Here is a 17,597-nt window from a genome sequence, read left to right on the forward strand (position 1 = left end):
TACTGGCAAGGAAAACCTATACCTCTTACGCACTCAATGCTGCAAACTGATGATTCTGAGGATGCTCTGAAGAACAAGTTTATTCAAGAAGAGCCTGTTGGTTTGATTAAAGGCATTGAAATCCAGCATCTGTACAAGGTATCCACTCCCAAACCTCCTCCCAGAGAACCTAAGGAAATAGTCCATACAGGCTTCTGTTTTATTCTGACCGTGGGTCCACAGTACATTTTGTGATAGAGAATTTTAATTCCCCTCTGCAATGCTATCCTAAAGTTAAGAATACAAGATTAAAATACCCCGTTTCTCGTTATAAAGTAAAATGGCTGGATGGAGGGTCCAGGTGGCCTCTCAGAGAATGGTCTCCTCCCAATGCCATCCCCACCCCCGGGTCACACTGGAACCCAGACTTCTGATGGCCGACTTTATTCAGCAGCATTTTTGCATAGCCGAAAGCCAGCTTTCACTGTCGGCTTCCAAGGGTCAACATCAAGGCATTTGTCCTGTCACTGGGGTTTGCCGAGTGCCTGCTGCATGCATGGCCCCGTGTGGACTAAGGGCAGACCTTCTATGTCTGACCCAAGGGCTCCCCTCCTGGAGTGCCTGGTGGGGAGCTGCTTGCCCGAGAATGTCCCACAGAGCATCGCTGTTTGTTCATTTGTTTGTCTGAACGTCTTCCACGGAGGAGCAACTCACACTTGAGGTCCTGCTGCTTCCGCTTGTGGGAGAGCAGGGAGCACATCAGAGCCCAGGGCACCTGAGGGATGGGGGACAGCTGTAGCCTTCCACTGACCGTGTAGCAGTTAGAAATGTTTGAGGCTTCTCTCAGTTTCCCCCCTTGAACTAGTTACCATCAAGGCGATTCCCACTCGTGGCAACCCTATGTGTGCAGAGTAGAACTGCTCCTTAGGATTTTTTTGGCTGTAATCGTCACAGAAGCACATCATCAGGCCTGTGTTCCAAGGCGCCTCGAACTGCCAGCCTTTCACTTAGTAGTCAAGTGCTTAAAGGTTTTCACCACCCAGCACTTCTCCCCCAATTTATTGAGGCTTAAGTAAGCAGGACCACCACTCGTCTGTCAGTTTGTGTACTGTGGTGGCTTTCATGTTGCTGTGATGCTGGAAGCTATGCCACCAATATTTCAAATACCAGCAGGGTCACCCATGGTGGACAGTTTCAGCGGAGCTTCCAGATGGAGACAGACTAGGAAGAAGGACCTGGCAACCTACTTCTGAAAAAATTGGCCAGTGGAAATCTTATGAATAGCAGCAGAATATTGTCTGATATAGTGCCGGAAGATGAGCCCCTCAGGTTGGAAGGCACGCAAAAGACAACTGGGGAAGAGCTGCTTCCTCAAAGTAGAGTCGACCTTAATGACATGGATGGAATCGAGCTTTCGGGACCTTCATTTGCTGATGGGGCACGACGCAAAATGAGAAGAAACAGCTACAAAATCCATAATAATCAGAACGGGGAATGTACGAAGTATGAATCCAGGAAAATTGGAAGTTGTCAAAAATCAAATGGCACGCATAAAGTTCGATACCTTAGGCATTAGTAAGATGAAATGAACTGATATTGGCCGTTTTGAATCAGACAATCATATGGTCTACTATGCTGAGAATGACAAATTGAAGAGGAATGGGGTAGTGTTCATTGTCAAAATGAACACTTCAAGATCTATCCTGAAGTACAACGCTGACAGTGATAGGATAATATCCATACACCTACAAGGAAGACCAGTTAATACGACTATTATTCAAATTTATGCACCAACCAGTAAGGCCAAAGATGAAGAGATTGAAGATTTTTACCAACTTCTGCAGTCTGTAATTGATCAAACATGCAATCAAGATGCACTGATAATTACTGGTGATTGGAATGCTAAAGTTGGAAACAAAGAAGGATCAGTGGTTTAAAATATGGCCTTGGTGATAGAAATGACACTAGAGATCACATGATAGAATTTTGCAAGACCACGACTTTTTCATTGCAAATACTCTTTTTCAACAACACAAACGGCAACTATATACAGAGACCTCTCCAGATGAAATATGCAAGAATCATATCGACTATATCTGTGGAAAGAGAGGATGGAAAATGTCAATATTTTCAGTCAGAACAAGATCAGGGGCCAACTGTGGAACAGACTATCAATTGCTCATATGCAGGTTCAAGATGAAGCTGAAAAAAATTAGAACAAGTCCACGAGAGCCAAAATACGACCTCGGGTATATCCCACTTGAATTTAGAGACCATCTGAAGAATAGATTTGACGCACTGGAACACTAATGACTGGAGATCAGACCTGTTGTGGGATGACATCAAAGACATCACACATGAAGAAAGCAAAAAGATCATTAAAAAGACAAGAAAGAAAAAAAAGACCATAGTGGATGTCAGAAGAGATTCTGAAACTTGCTCTTGAATGTAGAGTAGCTAAAGCAAAGGGAAGAAATGAAGTAAAAGAGCTGAACAAAAGATTTCAAAGGACAGCTCAAGAAGACAAAAGTATCATAATGAAACGTGCAAAGACCTGGAGTTAGAAAACACAAAGGGAAGAACACACTGAGCATTTCTCAAGCCAAAAGAACTGAAGAAAAAATTCAAGCCTCGAGTTGTGATATTGAAGGATTTTATGGGGAAATATTGAACAACACAGGAAGCATCAAAAGAAGATGGAGGAATACAGGGTCACTCTACTAAAAAGAATTGGTCGATGTTCACCCATTTCAGGAGGTAGCATATGAACAAGAACTGATGGTACTAAAGGAAGAAGTCCAAGCTGCACTCAAGGCATTGGTGAAAATCAAGTCTCCAAGAATTGGTGAAATACCAATTAAGATGTTTTAACAAACGGATGCAGGGCTGGAGGTGTTCTCTTGTCTATGCCAGGATATTTGGAAGACAGATACCTGGCCAATTGACTGGCAGAGATCCACATTTGTGCCCATTCAAAAGAAAGGTGATCCTTTATCAAACAATATCATTAATATCACACACATGTAAAATTCTGCTGAACATCCCTTAAAAGTGGTTGCAGCAGTACATTGACAGGGAACTGCCAGAAATTCAAGCCAGATTCAGAACAAGATTTGCAACAAGGGGTATGCTGATGTCAGATGGATCATGGCTGAAAGCAGAGAATATCAGAAAGATGTTTACCTGTGTTTTATTGACTGTGCAAAGACATTCGACTGTGTGGATCAGAACAAATTATGGATAACATTGCAAAGAGTGGGAATTCCAGAACACTTAATTGTGGTCATGAGGGACCTGTACATAGACCAAGAGGCAGTTTTTCAAACAGAACAAGGGGATATTGTGTGGTTTTAAGTTAAGAAAGGCGTGCGTCAGAGTTGTATCCATTCACCATACTTATTCAATCTGTTTGCTGAACAAATAATCTGAGAAGCTGGACTGTATGAAGAAGAACGGGGCATCAGGATTGGAAGAAGACTCATTAACAACCTGTGATATGCAGATAACACAACCTTGCTTGCTGAAAATGAAGAGAACTTGAAGGACTTACTGATGAAGATTAAAGACCACAGCCCTCATATGGATTACGCTTCAGCATAAAACAAAAATCCTCACAACAGGACCAATGAGCAACATCATGATAAACAGAGAAAAGATTGAAGTTGTCAAGGATTTTGTTTTACTTGGATCCACAATCAACGCCCATGTTAGCAAGTCAAGAAATCAAACGACGTATTGCACTGAGCAAATCTGCTGCAAAAGACCTCTTTCAAGTGTTAAAAAGCGAAGATGTCACTTTGAGGACTAAGGTGCACCTGACCCAACCCATGCTATTTTCAATTGCCTCATATGCATGCGAGAGCTGGACAATGAGTAAGGAAGACTGAAGAAGAATTGCCGCCTTTGAATTATGGCATTGGTGAAGAGTATTGAATATACCATGGACTGCCAGAAAAAGGAACAAATCTGTCTTGGAAGAAGTACAGTCAGAATTCTTCTTAGAAGCAAGGATGGTGAGCCTTTGTCTCACGTACTTTGGATATGTTATGAGGAGGGACCAATCCCTGGAGAAGGGCATCATGTTTGGTAAAGTACAGGGTCAGCGAAAAAGAGGAAGACCCTCAGCGAGATGGATTGACACAGTGACTACAACAATGGGCTCGAGCATAACGATTGTGAGGATGGTGCAGGACTGGGCGGTGCTGTGTTCTGTTGTACATGGGGTCACTATGAGTCGGAACCAACTCGATGGCACCTAACAACGACTATAAGTAGGAAAGAGCCCTGGTGGCAAAGGAGTCCTAGTGGCACAGTAGTTAAAGCACTCAGCTGCTAACCAAAAGGTCGGCAGTTTGAACCCACCAGCAGCTCTGCAGGAGAAAGATGTGGCAGTCTGTTTCTGTAAAGATTGTTGGAAACCCTATGGGGCAGTTCTTCCCTGTCCTAGATGATCACTGTGAGTCGGAATCGAGTGGACAGCAGTGGGTTTTAGGTTAGATGTAAGTAGGAATTTTGTTTTGTTTTTTCACTTAACAAGAAATCTCCACGCAGGTGGTTTCTGGCCTGATTTCAGCTGCTCAGCAGAGATGGCCCAGACCACAACTTTGTCTGTTTTTATTTTTCCCCTGGGCCTTCCTGGCAAATTGGCCTTTGTCTGCACTCATCACTTCATGGTTGCAAGATGGTGCGGCGGCTGTCTGTGGAGAAAGACAAGGCCAAAGGCTAAAGGCTTCCTTTTGGCGATGCTTTGTCCTCCCGCCTTCCGTTCTTCCGTTCTTCTTTCTGTTCCTCCTCCCTTCCTCTCTCCTTCTTCCCTCCCTCCCTCCCTTCCTTCCTCCCTCCCTTTCTTCCTTCTTCCCTCCCTCTCTCCCTTCCTTTCTCCCTCCCCACCTTCCTTCTTCCCTCTTCCTTGCCTCCCCCCTCCCTCCCTCCCTTTCTTTAAAAGCCCTTCAGTAGATGTCCCTTTATTCTTATTGCCCAGAGTTATGTCACAGGGCCACCTCTAGTCCAAAGGAGACAGGAAAGTCAGGGAGCAAGACTGTCAGACTTGATTTACAACCGTCAGGACCAAAGGGATGTGAGGAAGTTTGCCACATTCCTTTCAGCAGCGCCCTGCCCCCACCCACAGTTAGATGACAGCATCTAACTCCTACCCAGCCCTAGTATCTGCACCCTAGGCGCCAGGTCCAGCCAGAATGCCTCATTACATTTAGACAGAAAAAAGAAAAGGCGTTTATTAAAGTGCTGTGTTATCTCTGGGGGCGGCAGCAGGGGTGACTTATTTTCTTCCTGATGATATTTGAAAGCAGGCTGCTGTGTATAGAACACCCTCCTCAGATCAGTGCCCCTGCCCGGAGGGAGCCCTTTCTCAGTGGATTCTGCCAGCCGATGCAGAGCAAGGCGTGGCTCCTGGAGCCAGGAGAGGAGTCCCCACCCACACTCCAAGCATGTTGTATGAGCTCCCATTCCTCTGGGGTTCAGGTTCCCTGTACCAGATTCTAGGGACCCCATAGTAGGCCCCTGTGGGGTCCGTCCTTGTCTGTTTCCTCAGTAGCTCCTGGCAGTTCAACTCCCTTTGCAGGTTTCCACCTGGCCTCCCACTAATGAACTTGGAAGGGATGTGGATGTGAGCACGTGGTCCGTCATAAGGCCCTTCCGAGATGCCCACGTGTGTGTGCCTGTCGCACTGCCGGTCACCACTCTCTTCCACAGGTGTTTCACAAGGGAAGGAGCAAGAACACTGCGGTCAAGGACCTGACGATGAATCTGTACAGGGGGCAGATCACAGTTCTCCTGGGACAGAACGGAGCAGGGAAGACCACCACCTGCTGCATGCTCGCAGGTATGTGTGCAGCCAGCCGTCTGCGGGGGCTCCGAGGAGTCATTGAACAGGTCTCGATGCTCAGCTCCATCCCCCCATGCGATTTCACTGACATTTTGGTAGTAAGCTTTTTTGTTGGTTTTTTTTTTTTAACCACCTGTGTAGTGTCTAAGAGCCCTGGTGGCACAATGATTAAGTGCTCAACTGCTAACCAAAAGATTGGCTGTTCAAATCCATCAGCGGCTCCACAGGAGACAATACCTGATGACCAGCTCCCATTAAGAAAACACTATGGGGAGTTCTCCTGTGGTGCAGGCGATTGCTTCTAGAGACCTTTCTTGCCGGGTCTGTAACTCCCACCAAATGGTTGGACGGGGCTATGCAAACAATGTGCTTGTGGCCCACCAAGGGGATTGGACAGCTTGCCAATAATGCAAATAAGGTGCATGGCACCCTTGTGGGGGGTGGGACCATACAAATAAGGTCTGTGGAACCCTAACAAGGGGATTGGCCAGTTTTGCCATCCTGCTAGGCTTAAAATGAACCATCCCAGAGGTGGGAAGGGGGGGACTTGACTACCACCAAGAAGAAGAGCTAGGAGTGGAGCGAGTCCTTTGGACCAGGGATCCCTGCGCTGAGAACCTCCTAGACCCAGGAAACAGAGAGAGAGAGAGAGAGAGAGCAGTCACACTGGAGACGTCGAGAGATGACAAGAAGCAGTGGCAGAGAAACAGTGACAGCAGAGACAGCAGAACCAGGAAGCTGGCAGGACACGGTGCAGTGGGCTTCTCGGCCCAATGAACTGCCCACAGAACAGGAGAGCTGAGCGCCTTCGGGCAGAGGCTTACTGGCAGGGTGGTGTGCCTCTGGGCACTTATCAGCAGAGCTTAAAGAGCTTTACAACACTTGCCAGAGGCCAGGGGGCCAGAGAAAGGCGTGCCTGCGGCACAGCTGAAAAAAAGCTGTCCTGATCAAAGAACTGTATCCTGAGCAGTCCTGAACCTGAATTGTAACTTGTTACTTCCCTAATAAACCGAGTAACTGTGAATATGGTCTGTGAGGTCTGTGTGGCCCTTGCAATGAACTATCAAACCCAGCAGAGAAGTAGAGAGAGCCGTGGGAGGGGCAGCTGGTGTCAGAACTGGTAAAAAGATCAGAGAGAAGAGGCATGTCTGACCTCCGCTTCATAGGAATCAGCCTTGGGCTGTTAATCTTGACTCTCCTTGCCCCTTGTGAAGTTAGAGGAGGTCAGATGCTGCCCCACAACACTTTACGTCTGTCCTGTCACATGGGGTCGCTATGCGTCGGAGTCGACCGGACACGCCCAACAACAACAACAGTGTGGCATCTGGTCGTTCAGTGGACCGCGTGCCAGGAGAAGGGTCGTCAGCTCTTCCAGTAAATCTGAGGAACTTAATTTCATATGCTCAGGGCATCTGACAAGCACTGTTGAGAAGCCGTGGACGGTACTCACGTGTTTCTTCCCAGATAGAACCTCCCAGTGACAGTGAGGCAGCAAGACAAGACACCCAACCTGTTTGCTTTTGGTTGCCAGAGGCACTTTTAGGATGCTGGCTAGTCAATTGCTCTAAAAAGATTTGAGATTCAGAAGAATTTTTATGCCTAAATAATTCTCTCCCATACCATGGGCTAAAATAATGATCTGTGGAATCTGAAAACTCGTTAGTTCAAGAAACATGTGTTTACTGAAGGCTTAACATGTGTAAAAGGAGTCCTTGCTGCTAACCGAAAGGTTGGCAGTTTGAACCCACCAGTAGTTCTGTGGGAGAAAAGACCAGGCACTCTGCTCCCGCAAAGATTACAGCCTAGAAACTCCCATGAGGCAGTTGTACTCTGTCGTATACCGTTGCCGTGAGCTGGACACCCAGCAACAACAAATGTGTAAAGCTTGGCACAGGCGGACGCATTTCCAACCCGCAAGGGGCTCCAGACACCAACCAGTGCTTCCTGTCTGCACGCAGAACACCCATCTCCAGGGCCCTCAAAATCAGCTTGTCCCAACTCTCCTCGTGGCTTGTGGGTGCACTTTCCAGCAAGCGCATCTGAAGAGCAGCAAAGGAGTGAAGCTGGGTCCCAGGTGCCTTGGCTGTCCCTGTACTGCCGGGACCGTAAAAGTCAGGTCTTGGCTCAGCAGATGCGCGCTAGATGGGCTCGTCTGGGTCAGAACTTGGGACTGAGCACGCCTGTCTCCTAGTCTGGAGCCCAGTAGTGTCTCTGGGGCATGGTCCTCTCAGGCACAGGCCTTGCTACTCCTGGCAGTGACTGTGGCCGCTTAGGGAAGGCCTTCCCTCCTAAGTAAACTTGTGAGGGCCTCCCTGCCTGAAGGGTGGTCCAGCTAGACCCCCGGGCCAAGCAGTCAAGGAGGCAGGTCAGATACTAGCATTGTTGAAGGAGGTTACCTGTTGCAGACGCCCACATATGCTGTGGTCTGTGTGAGAATGGGCAGGTGAGCCCGTGGGTGCCCTACACCCCTGTTCTGCTCTGACTGACAGTGACTCTGGGACGTGTCTTCGCTGGTTCTAGGTCTCCTCCCCATTTCAAGTGGACAGGTTTATATCAATGGCTATGAAATTTCAGAAGACGTGGTTCAAGTTCGGAAGAGCTTCGGCTGGTGCCCCCAGCATGACATCCTGTTTTATGAACTGACGGTCGCAGAGCACCTTTATTTCTTTGCTCAGGTGAGTCGGTGGGGGCAAGGGTTTGGCCTGCAGCTCTCTGCCTCAACCTTGGAGGGTCTCGAAACCTCCTCTGGACATCATTCTCTGAGCATTCTGGGTGGGGTGGAGGGCAGGAGTGGCATTCAGGTCAAGACTCCTGAGTTAGTTTCTAAAACTATAAATTCTAGGTGTTTATTACATACTTTTATTGCCATGAAATGTGTTCTAAAGTGTCCAGTCCAGTGGTTTTAGTGTATTCTCAGTGCCGTGCAGCCGTCATCGCTACCTAAATCCAGAACCTTTTCATTGCCCCAGAGAAGGTCCTACCCATTAAGAAGTCCTCCCCATTCCTCAAAGCCCTGGTGGCCCGGTGGTCGAGAGCTTGGCTGCTGACCAAAAGGTCGGCAGTTCGACTCCACCAGCCACTCCTTGGAAACCCTGTGGGGCAGTTGTACTCTGTTCTGTGGACTATGAGTCAGAACTGACTTGACGGCAATGGGGTTTTTTGTTACTTTTAATAAGTCATATGTTTACGTGCTTCAAAATACAAAAACCTTTTTGTGGATCCCTTTCCCTGAAGGTTGTAAGTTTCTTATCTCTATTTTTTGTATATACAAGCATAATGCTTGTGTGAGGGGGCCAGCGTCTGTCAGAGCCCTGAGCTGAGGCTCCTGTGGTCCCCACCATTGCAGCTGAAAGGACTGTCGCTCCGGAAGTGCCGGGAGGAAGTCCGGCAGATGCTGCACACCCTCCACCTGGAGGACAAGCGGGACTCCCCGAGCAAGTTCCTGAGCGGGGGCATGAGGCGCAAGCTGTCCATCGGCATTGCCCTCATCGCGGGCTCCAAGGTGTGGGGTCCCCCACGCGCGGACAGGCCCGTTCCCCGTGACCAGCCCCCTCAGCGCCACAGGAGGGAAACCCGGCATGGGCGGTCCGACCTCGTCTTCGTGGACCTGGACTCGGGCCCCCCGGGGCGGCCAGGCTGGGCCCGCCAGGACCCTGCCTGCGTCACAAGGCTGCCCTGTGCCCTCAGGTGCTGCTGCTGGATGAGCCCACCTCGGGCATGGACACCATCTCCCGGAGAGCCATCTGGGACCTGCTCCAGCAGCAGAAGAGTGAGCGCACCATCCTGCTGACCACCCACTTCATGGATGAGGCCGACCTGCTGGGGGACCGCATCGCCATCATGGCCAAGGGGGAGCTGCAGTGCTGTGGGTCATCGCTCTTCCTCAAGCAGAAATACGGTGAGCGTGCGCGGGCCAGCCGTGGAGAGGGTGTGTGAGAAGGGCGCAGGAATGAAGGGAAAAGACTCTCAGAGACTTGGAGTCAGAAGACCTGTGTTTGAGTCCCCACTCTGCCAGCTCAGTGCCTGGCAGCCCATTGGCCCAGGTAGCTTATCCTTTCTTAGTCTGGGTGTCTGACCTGTGAAATGGAGATTAAAATGCCATGTTCCTGTAGGAGTGAGCTCATGTGTGGGGTTGTTCCTTCTAAACCAGGTTGTCACCCTCCCGCAGCCCCCTTTCAGGCACCCTCCCTCCCCTTTCTCTCCAGGAGCCTGCAGCTCTCCCTTCCTCTCATCTGTCTCCGGCAGCCCCTCCACCTCACTCCGACCTCTGCCCCTGGAAGTGCCTCCAATGCTTCTCTTTTCTCTCTGCTGACTTACCTCATGCTTTAAATAACCTCTCTGAGCTGAAAACGTGCGCACCTCACCTGGGCCTCTCTCCTGAATGCCATATTCATGCACACCACTGCCCGTCCACATCTCCACAGAGGGATGCACAGGCCTCTCAGACGCAGCCACAGCCTGGGCCCCTGAGCTCTGTCCCCTACGCCCGCCCCCGGCTGGCTTCCTCCTCTCCACACCTGCAGCCTCGCCAGTCCTTCCAGGGAGGGGCTCAGCCAAACCTTGACGGCCCCGACTCGTTACCCTCCCAGCCCAATAGCTGATCCATCTGCAAACGCTGTGGCCTTTCCTTCCAGATATATGCCGGATCTGTCCGTTCCTCACTGCCTCTGACCGCTTGCTGGAGCCTGGCCCAGGCCGCCATCTTTCCACCTCCGAGCCGATGGCCCTGCCTCTTTCTTGCACATCCTCACTGTGTTCTCAGCCCCACTGTCAGACGAGCCTGTCACCCAGACTCTCCAGCACTCCCCGTCTCACTCGGTGGCCTGGCTTTGTCACCCCAACCCTGGCCTAAGACTGTCCTGCCTCCTGGCTTGGCTACTGCCCACCGGACCCGTGGCCGAGCCAGCACTGTGGTCCAAACGCTCCCACATCGGCCGGCGCAGTGCTGGCTCTTCCCCAGGTCCCCGTCAGATGCCTTCAGCTCATTCTCTACCTTGTCAGTGAGGCCTTCCCCCCGCACCCTGTTTGAACCGCCCCCCTGCATGCCCTCCCCCCATTTATTTTCCTCTTTAGACCTTCCCGTTATTTACAACCAGTCACATTAGTCAGCTCTGACTCATGGTGATCCCACATGTGTCAGTGTAGAACTGTGTTTCACAGGGTTTTCAATGGCTGAGTTTTCAGAGGTAGAGCACCAGGTCTTCCTTCCACGTGTCTCTGGGTGGACTTGAACCTCCCACCTTTGGGTTAGCAGCCGAGCGCAGTTAACCATCTGCACCGCCCAGGGACTCCTCTCACTCTGGAATATTCTGTAAATTGTATTCACTTACCTCGTTTGTTGTCTGTCCCCCACCCTGGGTGAGAGCAGGGGGTTTCGACTGTTTTGTCTGCTGCCATGTCCTCGGTACCTGGAGCAGTGCCCACCACATCCCAGGGTGTCAGAAAGCATTTGCTGAGTGAGTAAATCACCAGTATAATAGTAACTGTGTTATTAACTTCTGAAAGAATATTTAGAATGCCGTAAGGTATGTATCCTCAAAAACACAGTTTAATGGTTGTACAGATATCTTCACTCTTTACCTTTGCTTTCAAGGCCTCTGTCTAACTAGTCTGCACTGCCTGAGTTAGTCATCCCTGAAAGAGAGTTCCCTCCCTGCAGCTCTTCGTTTCGCCCAGCACTGCTAAACTCGCCATTCGGTTCCCACCGAGTCATTCTGACTCAGAGTGACCCTGTAGGACAGAGTAGAACTGCCCCATAGGGTTTCCAAGGCTGTAATCTTTACAGTAGTAGACTGCCATGTCTTTCTCCCTTGGAGCAGCTGGTGGGTTCGAACCACTGACCTTTTGGTTAGCAGCTGAGCGCTTAACTACTGTGCCACCAGAGCTCCTTAAACTCTCCATGTCCACCTCCAGTTATGGAGCAGAAGGCCAGACTCCGGAGAACAGCACAGAGGAGCTTCCAGGCGAGCTTTGTGGATTAAACGTAGCCCCACGGGGCTCTCCAGCTTTCCTTTCCCTGGAGCTGTCCTAGTCCAAGCTGCAGGAAGCCAAGTGTGGCCAGAGAAGAGAAGCGTCGCCAGCAAAGAGGTCTCAGGGTCTTTACCTGCTGTTTCAGGTGCAGGATATTACATGACTTTAGTGAGAAAGCCTCAGTGTGACACAGAGGAGATCGCTCGTCTGATTTACCACCACATCCCCAATGCAGTGCTGGAGGGCAGCATCGGAGAGGAGCTAACATTCATCCTTCCGAAAGCGAGCATACACAGGTACGGCCGAGAGGGCTGACGGAATGGTTCAGCACTGTCTCTCCTGCTTCCCATCCTTGGCAAGGGCACCTCCAGGCCTTTGGCGTTGCCGTTCCCTGGAAAGACACGACACCACAGCCAGAGAGAGCTTTGGATTCTATCATGTCAGCTCCCTCCTGAAAAGCCATCAATGGCTCCCAGTTGCCCTCAGGTTCAAGTCTGAGTTTTTCAAGGGCTTACAGGGCCCCTTTATGGTGTGAACTGTAGTTACCTGCACCTACATTACTGAGCTCAGATGAAGACTTTACTTGACTTTTCTTTACATTAATTAGTTCAGACCTGAAACAGGCTTACAACACTTCCCTCTCTGCCTCTCCGCAGTCCCCCGTGTCACTCTCAGATGGAAATCTTACCATATACCTCACCGAGAAAGTCTAAACCATCAGACGGAACCGTGCTACATCCCTATTGCAAACCTCCAACCCTACTCGCTTCTGCACTCCTTCTTGTCTTTCTTCCATCTTGTTACAGCTAAGAAAGTGCTTCTCCTGTCTAAATACTGTCCTTTGCACTGGCTCAGATCCCACCCACCGCAGCTTCTCAAGAGTCACTTGTTTGCGTCTCCCCTCTCTCATCTACACCCTCAGTTTTTCTTTCTGCTGGGCCATCTCCTTTAACACACTGGCATACTCTGGAGAAGCAGCTTCTTGAGCCTACCTCTCTTTCCAGCTTGGAAAAGGTTCTCAAAGTTCTCAGACTGTGTTCTGGAAAGTGCCCCACGCCGCAGAGCTGGGACAAATATGGGTGTCTCCTTGGCATTCCCTCTCTGTCAAGAGTCACGATCCTGGACGATCTGGTATTTAATATCTGACATGGCTTCAGATATTTGTGTCCAGTTTCATACTTGTTTACAGTGGGAGGGCATGTCCTGTGTCAGTTAAGCCATCATGGCTAGAAGCAGAAGTGAACCCTGGTTCTTGTTTTGTGTTCAGTTTTTGATTAGATGGTGTGTGTGTGCGTGTGCGCACATGTGCTGTTTGCCATTCAGAAATTTAAAATCAATCAATCCATTCTTTTATACTTTTTGGTCTTGGTGTCATTCCTATAAAAACCTTTCTCACTCTAGATTATAAAAATTTTCTGTGGTACGTTTTATAGTATTTTATGCTTTAATTTTTGATATGAAAAAAATTTAAATCATCTGAAATTTCTTTTGTCTTGAGATTGTTTAATCATGTTGAAAAAGTATCTATCAATTACCATTCTAACTTTAAAAAATGGCAATGGATGTAGAATTTTAGCAAATGTATTTTTCTCATTTATGTGGATGATTACATGGTATTTCTTTTTGACATACTAATGTGGTAAATTACGGGAGAAAGATGTGGCGGTCTGCTTCCATAAAAACTACAGCTTTAGAAACCCTATAGGGCAGTTCTACTCTGTCCTATAGAGTCACTATGAGTCAGAATCGACTTGATGGCAACGGGATTGGATTGGATTGAATATGGTAAATTATATTAATTAATCCTCCTATCAAACAGTCCTTTCAACATGGTATATTACTCTTTCAATGAACTGCTAGATTATAATTAAGCTAGATTATTAAAAAGAAGTGGGGAGTTTTTTTTTTTTAATATTCTCTTCTCTCTACAAGAATTGAAATAACATCCAAATTCTCTTTTCCTTAAATATTTGATAAAAATTACTCAATTTATAAAAACCTTCCAGTACTTGTTAACTTTAATAAAATTATTTTCTACATGATCATCTATTTCATTCAGGTTTTCTAATACATTTGCTTACAATTTTGCAAACGTTGCCTTTTCATTCTTCTGCGTCCGTGGTCTTTTCTCAGCTGAGTTCTAATTCCTGTATTTGTGCTTTCTCTCCATTCCTCCGGAGGGGGCTGCTCCTTCCCGTCTTGTCTGCATCGTCCCCCCCACTGCGGAGCCTCAGAGTTGAGGTGTGCCTCAGGGTTGATCATAGGTCCTGCTCCCTTCTTTCTTGCACCCTCTTCCTTCGTGACCTCATCTCTCCCTGTGACTTTAAACCCCTCGGCAAGCTGATGAGCCCCGGGTGCCCCCCTCAAGCTCTAGACTCGGGTGTGTGCAGCTGCCTTCTGGGTCCCCTCTGGGCATCTCACAGGCACTTCAGATGTAAAGCGCTGAAAACTGACCTTCTCATAATGGCCCCTTTCAAACCTGCTTGTCTCCCAGCCTCCGCACCACCCCTAGTGAGTAGCCAGAGCTGCAGCAGTAGGACCAGCAAGGAGCAAACCTGTTCAAGGAAGCTGAGGGAGAAGTGTTTCAAGAAGGAAGAAATGGGTTAACTACATAATTGACATCACAAGGTTGTGTACAGTCAGGATAGAAGTTATCTCTGTTTTAGGTCTTAGGCTGAATAGCGGGTTTACCAGGCTCATCTTATTACACTTTAGAGCCTACATATACGTAACACGTGTTTACTTGTAGATACAAAGTGTTGTTGTTAGTTGCCCTCAGGTCGATTCTGACTCCTGACAACCAGCATGTGCAGAGGAGAAGTGCCCCACAGGGTTTCCAAGGGTGAGGCCTTTGGAGGAGCCCTGCTGGTGCAGAGATCAAGAGCCTGGCTGCTAACCAATAAACAGGTCAGCGGTTTGAATCCACCAGCCGCTCCTCAGAAACCCCGTGGGCCAGTTCTACTCTGTCGTATAGGGTCGCTAGGAGTCGGAATCGACTCGACGGCAAGTTTGGTTTTTTTTTTTTTTTTGGTTTCGGAAGCAGATCGTCAGGCCTGTCTTTGAGGCGCCTCTGGGTGGATTCAAACCGCCAGCCCTTTGGCTAGTAGTCGAGCACTTAACTATTTACACCACTCAGTAATTCCAGGTACAAAATAGTACTTAATAAATTGTTAAAATAAATAAAGGAGGTGTGACTACTGCGTTTGGTAAGATGGAGGCCGGCGATGATCTTGTAAAGAGCAGTGTGGACTGAAGGGTGTGAGTCAAAGGGAAACGCATGGGAGGCAAAGAGGAGGAGGCAGCATGCTGAGACCACTGTTAGTGAAGCGGGGCTGGGCTCTGGGTTCTGAGAATAGCCTCCACTGAAGAAGATTGTAACAGATTTTCTAATGTCACAAGAAAAGCCACGATTCAGTCAGTTCAAAAAAAACGGAAGCAGGAAGGAGGAAAGGCTCAAGGTTCTCAGACTGTTAAGAATTCACTTCTTTCTTCATTTGCATAACCGTTCAAAGCACTGCTTTGGAGATGGACAGCCTGAGTTTTTCCTGGCTCGGCTGTGTCACCTCTCAACGCTGTCTTCAAAGCGCCGTTGAAAGGCCTGAGTTAATACACGTAAAATGGCTTCAAATGGTCCCTGACATTTAGTAAGCACTCCAAAAATAGTATTACTGTTTCTTTCTACTCAAAAGAAAAGAAATGGAAACCTTCTGAAGTAAATGCCATTACCCTCGCTGTTCAAGAGAAACCCCGGTCACAGGGTTACACAAAGTTGGGACTGGACGCCAAAGCCCGTGCGCCCTCCCCGGTGGACAGTCAAAGGAGGGGGTTCCCTTTCTGTCTTCCAGGAGCAAAACTGTGTTTTCCTCCCAGGTTTGAATCTCTCTTTTCTGACCTGGAGCGGAGGCAGGAGGAGCTGGGCATCTCCAGCTTCGGGGCCTCTGTGACGACCATGGAGGAGGTCTTCATTCGGTAAGCAAGCACAAAACTGTAGACACCAAGAAGCTCAGGGCTGGAAGGGGTCCTAGAGACCACCGTCCTTGCTGAATGGGCTTTAGCCTCTGCTGGGACTTCCAGTGATGGGGTGTTGGATCATGGGGATAATACTGAATGTCATGTCACCCACTAAGCAATGTGAGTGTCATGAAGCGGGGACACAGGCCCAAATCTTGGAAGGCCTCAACGAGGCCCTGCAGGTCAACTGGCGAGAGTGGTGTGGTAACAGGTAAGTTACTTTATCCAGTCTGGCAATATGTGTCTTTTAACTGAAGCAAGTAGTCCATTAAGAGATGTTATTTGTGATACATTCAAATTTGTGTCTATCATTTTATTTTATATTTTCTACTAGAGTTTTCATGGGCTGGTTTTTGGAAGTAGATAGCCAGGCCTTTCTTCCTAGACCATCTTAGTCTGGAAGCTCTGCTGAAACCTGTTCGGCATCACTCAGTCCACATCTGAGACCTTGCGAGCCCGTATAGACTGTTCTAAGTGTGGCAGTGCCTTTTTCCCTCTTTATTCTTGCCCTAACTTTTTTTTCTTTAAATTTTATATGATTTGACCTTCATTCTTTAAATCCAAGTGAAATGAAATGTTTTGTGATTTTGAGAATTTGTATTTGTTTTTGTTTTTTGTTTGACTCAGGGTTAATAAATTGGTAGAATGCAATACAGATACCCAAGTCAGCAAGTTCTCAATAAATTCCCCGACACTGGTTAACAGAGTTCCTGTTGACGAAATTAAACGTCTTCATTCAAGGATTTTCTCAGTGCAAACGGGCCTGCCGATTGAGCAGAACACCGGGGTAAGCAGTTTACACCAAATGCATGCGAGGAAACAGAGTGTGGTTAATTCTTGGAATCCTGCTGTCGTTCCCTCAAGAAGTATGTGTATCAGCCTTTTACAGGGCCTAAGGAAAGTGTGCATGTTTCACATGTAAAAGGCTGGCTCTGCCAGATGTAAGTAATACCGTGCTCCCTGCTCTTGTCCAAGGAAAAACGCTGCTATTTTCTGACCAGGATTAACCTAATGGAAGAAGGTATCAGAAGAGCTGCTGGTAAAGATCTTGGTCATTCTTCTCACCAGTAAGAAGAAAGAATAAAAACACTAAATCTATTAGCCAAGAAACACATTTAATCTTTCACTGAGAAACAGATCATGTATTGTACAAACTGGAATGTAAAATTTACAAATATATCATATGAGACATATGGACAACCTGTAGTATTCTTTTAATGTTGAAGAAAGAATATTGAAGTGTGTTTTAGAAAGTGGTCTTTTTTTAAAAAACATTATTTTATTCATTTCGTTGTTGTTGAAAATATACCCAGCAAAACATACACCAATTCAAGCTTCTACATGTACCATGTAGTGACATTGATTATGTTCTTTGATTTGTATAACGATTCTCATCTTCCTTTTCTGAGTTGTTCCTCCCCATTAACATAAATTCACTGCCCCCTTAATTTCCTATCTAATCTTTCAGGTTGCTGTTATCACTTTGATCCCATATAGACAGTTCTCATAATGCTCAAGGCAGGTATTTTTTACTCATTAAACTAAACTATTGTTTGATTTTGAAAAGACTTCAGGGGATATTTTTGGTTTAAGGTTTAAAGATTATCTCAGGGCAATAGTTCGGGGGGTTCATCCAAACTTCATGGCTCCAGGAAATCTGGAGTCCATGAGAATTTTAAATTCTGTTCTGCGTTTTCCCTCTTTTGATCAGGATTCTTCTATGGAATCTTTGAACAAAATGTTCAGTAATGGTAGGCAGGAACCAGCCAGTTCTTCTGGTCTCTTGGCAAAG

General features: G+C 47.7%; 1 protein-coding gene across 1 annotated transcript in view; it reads left to right on the top strand.

Moving 5' to 3' along the window:
* The window catches only part of LOC101351480 (ATP-binding cassette sub-family A member 17-like), an 84,656-nt gene that overhangs the window by 35,240 nt on the left and 31,819 nt on the right, over window positions 1-17,597 (top strand). The window contains exons 11-18 of the mRNA XM_012554588.1: window positions 11-138; window positions 5,692-5,821; window positions 8,345-8,499; window positions 9,171-9,326; window positions 9,512-9,722; window positions 11,940-12,090; window positions 15,665-15,763; window positions 16,433-16,592. Coding sequence (XP_012410042.1) covers window positions 11-138; window positions 5,692-5,821; window positions 8,345-8,499; window positions 9,171-9,326; window positions 9,512-9,722; window positions 11,940-12,090; window positions 15,665-15,763; window positions 16,433-16,592 — 1,190 coding nt within the window. The remainder of the gene's footprint in view (window positions 1-10; window positions 139-5,691; window positions 5,822-8,344; window positions 8,500-9,170; window positions 9,327-9,511; window positions 9,723-11,939; window positions 12,091-15,664; window positions 15,764-16,432; window positions 16,593-17,597) is intronic.

This window comes from Trichechus manatus, unplaced genomic scaffold, assembly GCF_000243295.1.
Source record: "Trichechus manatus latirostris isolate Lorelei unplaced genomic scaffold, TriManLat1.0 scaffold00024, whole genome shotgun sequence".
Classification (NCBI taxonomy): domain Eukaryota; kingdom Metazoa; phylum Chordata; class Mammalia; order Sirenia; family Trichechidae; genus Trichechus; species Trichechus manatus.